Below are 8,559 nucleotides of genomic sequence, written 5' to 3'. Positions count from 1 at the left end.
CAGACCTTGGTTTACCTCGGCCAAACTGGTGACAACTGGCGAGTCTTCTTCCAGCCTGCCGAGGTTTCGTTGGTTATTGAGCAAGTGGGGAGTTGTTCCTCAAAGCAGAAGGCACAATTTGAGCCTACCTTTCTAAATCTTGCCTAATTTGCACACACACACACACAGAGACACAAAAATCAAACACCCCACTCTTTTGCCAACTGGTTTATTTTAAGGGCATCCGTCCTGGGTTCAGCTAGGATAGGGTTAATTTCCACAGCCGTATAGATATATAAAAGTAAGGCAAGCCCCACCGGGTGGAGGCAGCTCCAAAGGGGACGCAGCTCGGCTTGGCGTGGTGGTGGTGGTGGTGGTGGTGAGCAGTGCACTGCTTTCCTCTCCTCGTGTTGTGTAGGTTAACTCTCTAATTAAATTATCCTAATGACATGCCTTTACTTCTGGTTTTCCCCTTTCCCCCTCGGAGCGGGAAGGGGGCGAGTGGCTGCGCGGTGTTCAGTTGCCAGCTGGGTTTAAACCACGGCAGCACCTGAAGTGACGCTCTCTGCACCTGCACACTTGTTGTTTTGGGGGATAGTGTTTTCTTGCCGGTCCTATCATTGCTACCTGCCCCTCGCCTCGCACCTTCCTTTAGAACCCAGAACAAAAGCCTTCTGAGCGCGTCTCAGCCCTTCCCTGCGCTTACCTGTTGCTGGGAGAAGGGATTTCTACGTGACGCGATCGGTTTTCAATCGCCCTTTCTCCCCACTGCAGCCAGGCAACTCAGTATCGGCATCCTGCTGCCAGCGCGGTGCCTCGGGCCAGAGCCACGGCACCGAGCAGCCTGCTGATCAATTCTGCACATTGATCGCCAGACCCCTCCCCAGAACAAAGGCTGTGGAAGCAGGAGGGGACGGTTGCTACGCAGCCTTTGGGAGATGTTATGCAAAAGTGTTTTACTGCCGGTTTTATGCTTTTACAGTGATGGCAGTAAGGTCTTCTGGTTGTATAAAAGAAAAGGTACTGCCTTCAGTATGGAAAAAAGTGATTGAAGGCACTGAGCCTGATGTACCCATTTCTCAAGAAAAAAAAAAGAAGCAGCGTCTACAATGCTGCCAGTCGTCAGGAGAGAAATAAGGGTTTAATTTCTGGCAGGAGAAAGATATTGGTGTTGAAAACGTTGGTACCGTGCAACTATGACAAACGGAGCACGTTTCCAGTAAAGCTGGGCATGTCTGCTCTCGGCTCCGAGGCAGCGAACACTGTGAGCTCGTGGAGTCTGTGCGTCTCGCACCCTTTCTGACGCACACACGCGTGTGTGTCTGTATTTATGTGCGTAAGTTGGAGATGAGGCACGTCAATGTGCAGAGTAAACCCGAACTGCCCGAATGCATACACCTGCCAGGGGCCTGGTCTGCTAACGCGCCGCATTTCGTCTTCGAAGCGCCACATGAGCAGCTCGCCATCACCGGAAGGGTTAGGACCAGCAGCAGGGCAGGGGATGGAGCGGAGGGAGCGCAGCACGCCCGTGAGAGGGCACCTCGTTGTGTATCTCGTGTGCCCTCAGCGCTGCATATTTACACCCGTACAAACCGTGCAGTCCAAGTAACTTGGAGTAACCTTTGTAACACGGCGCTTGTAAGACGGGAAACTCCTCGTTCAGAAGCAAATGATCCGTTTTTCATTTTCAAAAGCTTTGGCCTCTTCTTGGCTTATCAGGTTCCCGTTCAAACTGGAGGGGAAAAATAAAACGGATGTGACTGCTGCCCAGCTTCTACCATCTCAAGCTTTCGGAGCGGAGACCTCAGCTTTGGAATGCCGTGTGAGCTGAAGCTTCTCAAGGGCACGCAGCCGGGAACCGCCTCAGATGGGCAGGCTCCAGCACCGCCGTTCCCACGGCACATGTGAGGAACAAGGCTGCTGCTTCACAAATAACAACAACCGAACTAACGCCCCAGCGTCACCCAACTAGAATGGGTGTTGCATACCCGGCTGTTTGCGTTGCAGCAAGCAGCACAGAGCTGACAAAGGTTCTTACAGTGCAGGGGGCTAGTGTAAAGAAATTTAAATAGTCTGCAGAGCATTTGTGTCTTCTGTGACAACACGGGAAGAAAACTCTGTTGAGTACCCCAGCATCAATAAGGAGAAATGACTCGCAGCAAAATTCTCCAAGTCTGGCTGCATGAAGTTAATGTACATTGATATTTACACTCCTGAGAGTGAGAGCCTGCTCAGAAACACTGAAATCCATTAAACCACTTAGAGTTACTAAATTATGGGGGTTAATGAACACCTCTGACAATTCAGGCAAGAACCAAAAGACAGATTTCATTCTGAAAGTTCAGACTGAGTCAAGTGGGAATTGATGCATCTTCTGTAGATGAAACCTGACAGTGGCCTTTAAAAAAGCGTCTCTCTTGCATCTCCAGGGAACCCACCAGTCAGACACTGAGTCATCATCTTTCTAAGCAGGAATTCAGTGTCCTTTCTCTAAAACAAATATACATCGTTAAAAATAAATTCCATGTTCGATGATAAAGGAGCGCTCTAAAGGCAGTGCAGTTCCCTCGACTCCTGAGCTCCCCGGGGTGGGGGAAGGAAAGGGGTGCTTGGCTGTGTGCCTCGCAACAAACACGTGTGATTACGTGGCGCCCACCTCACCCAAACAAGTCTCACACAAAGTTCATCTGCTTGCAGCGCCTTCTGGGCATTCGGAGCACGCCCCACTCCGGCACAGATCCTATGAACCAAATCAGTGACGCTGATTAAACGTAACCATCTCCGGCATGGTAGTATTTAGCCCTGAAGAGCACGAGCATGTTCAGAAGTTTAAGAATAAATCGGGATAAGCAAAACTTGGTTTATAACCGCAGGGCCCGGACCTTCTGCCCATCAGTGGTACAGACATGGGTGAACTAGCAAAGCCGCCTGACCTCCGGGACACACAGGGCAGCATCGCACTAACAGTGGCTTTGAACCTGCTTGGACCCCACAGCTGGAACTACAGCCCTGCCTCGCATCAGCTCGCTCGGCATCCTTTAGGCTGGAAAGCAGTAACGGCAGCAGTGTCTTAAAGGGACAGAAAGGGTGTAAGAGAGCCTCAGAGGAAGGGATCTTTACCAGACTTCTTTAATAGCTGTGTTCTCCTTGAGAGCTTCGCTGAGGCACTTCAACCCTTTGGCTGTGATCTGATTCTGGATAAGCCTAGAAAGAAAAGCACGTCATGTCAAACGATCGTGGAACTCATCTGCAGTGCGGTACCACTGATGCTCAGCTCGGGGCCAAGGAGCAAAGCTGAGCGTCTGCCACCAGACGACGGCTCTGATTTCTGTCTGTGATGATGCCACACCATCTTGGTGCCCCACACGGGGCACTGCAGAAACAGAGCCCAGAGCATTAGTCTTCTCCTTTCATCTTACATGCGGTTGTGTTGTGGAGATACAGAGCTTAATTACATGGCTGACACATTTCTGCTGCGTACTGTTTACTGCTGGTGTGGACTCAAGACATTTGGACCCTCTGAGACAGACTAACTAACCTTTTAGCACTGTTTTCTCATTAAGAACACCAAGACATTTTTAAGTGATCTACAGAAAATTGTGTGGACAGAACCTGTGCAGGCCCAGTGTTTTAGCAGTTATGATCCAGCAGTTGCCAAAACCTCTTTGAAAACTAAAGCACTGAATGTGACTCTGGTATGGGAAGGAGTGAGCCCCACTGAAGCCACCTGAGCTGAGCGGCTACAGCGTACGACTCACCTGAGCTGAGGGGAAAAGCATTACACAGAAGATCCTCAAGTGGCAGCGCTAATGAAGCAGGAGGTACCTCTCGTCAAGCGCTGTAGACCATCTCCCTAGCTAGAACGAAGCCCCCTCGTCTGCATGAGCAGAAAGACACTCCTGAGCCCGGCCGAATTCAGAACTTACCTTCCAGCCTACCACGGGGGGCCCCACAGCTGGCCGTTCCACGTGGGCAGCTGCCTGAATCCCACAGGATTCAGGATGATGCTGAAAACCGGAACGAATTGAACATTCTCCTAGGGCGGGAGGGAAGGAAGCAGGACTTTCCCATTAAAGGACTTTCTGCACTTAGTAAAGGAATTAAAATGCAAAGGGATCCGGTAGATTCGTTCAGCTACTGGAAAAGCGCTTTAATTCTGCCTCCAGTTCACCTCTCTGTATAGGTCACGACCTTTTGGAGACATCCACTGGTAAAACCAACAAAGTGGGATACTGGCAGAAACCCTTGGACAATACCGAGCCATGGTAAAGTCGTGTATCCAGATTACTGTGCCTCCTGTCCAGAGGGAGAAGGTTTTATTATGAATTCAAACCAAACTGGGCTCAGTGAAGCGTATCTGCAGCTGTGCACAAAGAAATCAAGCCCTCCTCTCCTTTTCTGCTTTCCGGGCGATGGGCACCAGAGCTTCTACTCCTTTCAAAAGAGGCTACAAGTACTTGGCCCCTCTAACGGCCAGTGCGCTTCCTCAGGCGGGGAACTAGGACTACTACAGGGAATGCTCGAGCGTGGCTGGCCAAGTCGCTCCATTTATTCTTTCTCTCGATCACTCGGAGTGAGTGGATGGCTATTTCACCGCTCACATCTGCCCAGCCCCATCTGCGGACAAAGGCTTGTGAACCTCTGGATTAGAACAGCCAATGCTGTGTTTTCTTCTAAGTTTGACAAATCTCTCGGTGATTGCCAGAAATAATCTCTGGTTTCCTGCAGACTGTGTCTTACTGATGAGCGTCCTGCGAGTAGTAGTGCTAGCACCAGAAGAAAACGTCAAGCAAAGGAGACACGTGTTCCAGTGTGAGCTCTGCAGACTCTTGGCTGGAGAGTAAGAGGTGAGCTTGCTATTTTCAGAGTACGATGACAAATACTACGAATGATAAAAAGCTTATCCTATTAGAGTTTTATGCTTGTTTGTTTTTTTTTTTTTAAGCTTTTGTGTTCAAGGCCAGTACAGGTCCCCTAAGGAGAGATGAAATCAGTTAAGCTGTTCGAAAGTTACCAGGACACAGGAACAGCTTAAACTCTTCCCTTTATGAAAGCAAGTTCAAAATACCAGACAGCGACTTTATTAACTTTCCATTAGAGCTGTCCACAACCAGTGAGCTGCACCCAGACCACGCACAGCAAGCTTACTGTGACCTACATAGACTTGGAAGGTGAAGCTTTAATGCAGCGGCTGCCAAGGAGCCTGTGCCCCTGCGGAATGTAACTCACCATAAATGCACCAGCTTCTTGTTGACCTTCAGCATGTCTGCAAAGCTCATCGCTGCCTCATCATCCAGCTCGTTCTTGGTCAACCTAAGTGGGAGAGGAAATGTTCTCTTAGGATGTTACCCTTATTTTTCAGAGCCCTGTTTGTCCAGCTTGTCTGTGGCTTCGCTTTAGGCAGCCAGAGGGGGATGTGCTGTTCCTGCCCTGAGCAATTTCTAAAGGCTGGACACAAAGAGGTATGTACTGAAGAGACGCCCTGGAGGTAGGAGACAAGAGCATCGGATCTTTATTTCTCAGAGCAATGTTCCAATGATACTTCCTCATGATGTTCTAGTGTCTAAAAGGTGGACGAGGTATAGTGGGAAAAGGTAGAGAGGTAGAGACAACACTGGAGAGGTGTGAAAACTGGGGACAAAGAACTTATTTTCAGATGATGGAAGTGAGAGAAGATGGGGAGAGCGAGGTGGAGGGAGCATTGCTGAGCGTGGCACTGGGACATTGGAACGTGTTCTAGAGGACACACTGTCAGTTACCAGAATATTTTCACGGAGTTGTTGTGTTGCATAGCTTCAGCGATGCGTTTGCCTCCCTCTGTCGTGATGCCATTGAATGCAAGACTGTGAAGTGAAGATACAGAGGTGTAAGAAACAGCCAGCATGGCCTGGCCCTTCTACTGCCCAATGCTAGAGAACACCTGGGACAATCTGCTTCCCAGCTCGGTGTTCGGGGGTCTCAAAGGCTCACACGAGAGTCCTTCTGTCTTTGACAAGCGGCAACAGTCCGCGGGCTGCAGCCTGAGCGCCGGTCCATCAGGCGGGCTGTTGGGTTTGCTGTCGGTGAGCTGCGCTCTTGGGACCAACAGCAGGGCTGCACCCAGCGATTTTGAGAGTCGAGGCTTCTACCAGGGCTCAGGAGTTGTGCTTAGCAGTACCCAGGTTTTTACAGGCACCCGTCATCCCAAGTCCCTGTACCAACCCAGCACTTTGTCCTTGAAATCCTTCAGATGCTGAACACTCACTCTTCCTCCAAACACACCACCTTCGGTTGTGTGTGGAGGGATGAGCTCGTAAATGCTTCCGTCACAAACCACAGACGGTTCTCAGCCCGCCCTTCGCTCTTCGAATGGTTGGCAAGACCATCCAACTGAAGTTATGCTCCAGGCTTTCAGAGTTCAGAATGCTTTTCCCCCCTCAAAAGCCTGACATAGTACTCTGTCCCAGAAAAAGGAGGAAGGGGTGTCCATAGGGCAATGGCTCAAATAGGTGTTAGCTCAAGTCCCTCCTAGCTTCAGCTGACACTAGATACTCTCAGTCCCTCATGACTGCGCCTAAAAATGGCAAATACTCTGAAGTAAACTGATGTAGTGGGGATTATCTCCCCTTAATCTTGGCATAAAGCTACTACTGGTGCTAACTAGGGATTCAAACCATACGAAGCAAGGTTAGGCAGAGGCAGGTAAGAAGTGAACCCAAGTGACGTACGCTGCAAAGCAGCAGATCCAGCCTGCAGAGGTGCCAGCACAGCCCAGCGCCAGCCAGCAGTTACTCCTTATTTTTGCAGACTCATTCATCAGCGTAGTTGTTCCCATCTGAGAATCCCTCAGCTCTGATTCAGGTTCAAAATGTTTCCTTTCAAGTCTGGTGCGTCTGGATGGGTTCTGCAGTTATGGCAAGATGACTATTTCAGTAGCTTTTCAGTTTAAATATATCTAGGTCACTGCACCTGCCTGGCTTTTAATTTTTCAGCCCAGCTATCCCCTCGCAGGAGGGAGGACACGGGGCCAGCTCTGAAATGCCTGGATCTGAAGTGGCAGCAATAAGCTCTCCAGAGATGCCCAGGTCCCCACGTTCCGTATTTCTAAAGAAACTAGTGCCATGTGCCACCTTGTGGGTAGAGCAAAGAGCCTCGTCTGCTCCCCGGCCCTGGAGGCCAGTGGAACTGGGAGACCAGTCGAAAGGGTCACCCTGAACCCCGCGCTGCAGCTGCGTGCGGGACTCCACACGATGTGCATCTCTGAGTGCATCCCTAGCCAGCACTCGAGGCCGGGCAGAGGCCGGGCTGTTTGACGCTGCCAGCTCTCCCCAGCTGTGTGCGCTATCGACTTCACCCGTGTCGGGCTTCCAGAGGGTTCGGGGAGGGGACCCCCAGCGAGGAGGACAGCTCACTGGCACTGAGCGGCTGGTGTCGTAGCTCCACTGCAGTAAGGACGAGCCTGAGTTTAGGAATGACTGAACAGTTTACCACCTCAAAATTACCTCGCAGAAACCTGCCGTACCTTTGCAACAGAAACTGGGAGCTGATTCCAGGACAGTTGGCGCATCCTTCTGCTAATGCTCCCAGATCAAAACGGCACCCACTGACCATGTGCTTTCACCAACGCCAGTGCAGCGTGAGGGGAGGACGTGCAGGCAGAGGACAGGATGCCAGCCCTGCAGTATTTTTAACTTGCCCAGGGGCTGCACAGGACGCTTTGATTCAGTCTGGCCTCCTGCTTGCACCAGCAGCCTGTCGGTTACACACTAAGGCTGCGATACCAGATGGCGTTCCCAGCTAACGCTTGCTGGGGAGAGTCATCGCTTCAAAGCACGACAGGAAAGCCAGCACTACGCCGAGCCGCCCAGCTCCGCTAGTGGTTTACCTCACGTTTGTTAACGTGGGGTGGTTCCTCAGGGCCTCTGCAAATGCCGTTGCTCCTTCATCTCCAACTTGATTCCCCCACATCCTGGTGAAGAGAGGAAACCAGGAGGCATTAGGTGCTGCCCTACTGCCCCTCGACATTGCATCCTCCCTTTTTCTCTACCCCCCCTTCCCCACCCCAAGTACTTCACGGTCTTTCAGCCTGTGAGGAACCTGGCAGGTGCCCTCCGGGCTGAGCCGGGCAGCCCCACTGCTCCTTCATCTCCAACTTGATTCCCCCACATCCTGGTGAAGAGAGGAAACCAGGAGGCATTAGGTGCTGCCCTACTGCCCCTCGACATTGCATCCTCCCTTTTTCTCTACCCCCCCTTCCCCACCCCAAGTACTTCACGGTCTTTCAGCCTGTGAGGAACCTGGCAGGTGCCCTCCGGGCTGAGCCGGGCAGCCCCACTCCCTGCGCACCACCAGCCTCTGCTGACTCACCAGCACCCTCGGGCCACAGCACAGCAGCGTCTGGGAGACAGCAGGAGCGCTTCTGGGATCACCTTGCTGTGCTGGGCAAACCCTCTGCAGCCCTGCACCCTCATGGGGTAAAGGGGTCTTGTGTCCTGTACAGTGAGCTGCCGTGAGAAATCCGCCCAGTCCTCCATCCTGTCATCTCCCCGCTCAGCATTTCCTCCCCAGGCCCCTGCTGCCGGCTGTCCTGGTACGGACTGG

The 8,559-nt window shown here is 51.7% G+C and overlaps 1 protein-coding gene across 1 annotated transcript in view; it reads right to left on the bottom strand.

The window, feature by feature from the left end:
- Positions 1-1,536: 1,536 nt before the first annotated feature.
- The window catches only part of NOD1 (nucleotide-binding oligomerization domain containing 1), a 16,696-nt gene continuing 9,673 nt past the window's right edge, over positions 1,537-8,559 (bottom strand). The window contains exons 7-11 of the mRNA XM_010138677.1: positions 7,844-7,927; positions 5,739-5,822; positions 5,209-5,292; positions 3,100-3,183; positions 1,537-1,711 (exon numbers count right to left, since the gene is read on the bottom strand). Of these exons, the coding sequence (XP_010136979.1) occupies positions 1,639-1,711; positions 3,100-3,183; positions 5,209-5,292; positions 5,739-5,822; positions 7,844-7,927 (409 nt within the window). The 3' untranslated portion in view covers positions 1,537-1,638. The remainder of the gene's footprint in view (positions 1,712-3,099; positions 3,184-5,208; positions 5,293-5,738; positions 5,823-7,843; positions 7,928-8,559) is intronic.

The sequence above is a fragment of the Buceros rhinoceros genome, unplaced genomic scaffold (genome assembly GCF_000710305.1).
Source record: "Buceros rhinoceros silvestris isolate BGI_N320 unplaced genomic scaffold, ASM71030v1 scaffold32076, whole genome shotgun sequence".
Classification (NCBI taxonomy): domain Eukaryota; kingdom Metazoa; phylum Chordata; class Aves; order Bucerotiformes; family Bucerotidae; genus Buceros; species Buceros rhinoceros.
This window is presented reverse-complemented; position numbering and strand designations above follow the sequence as displayed.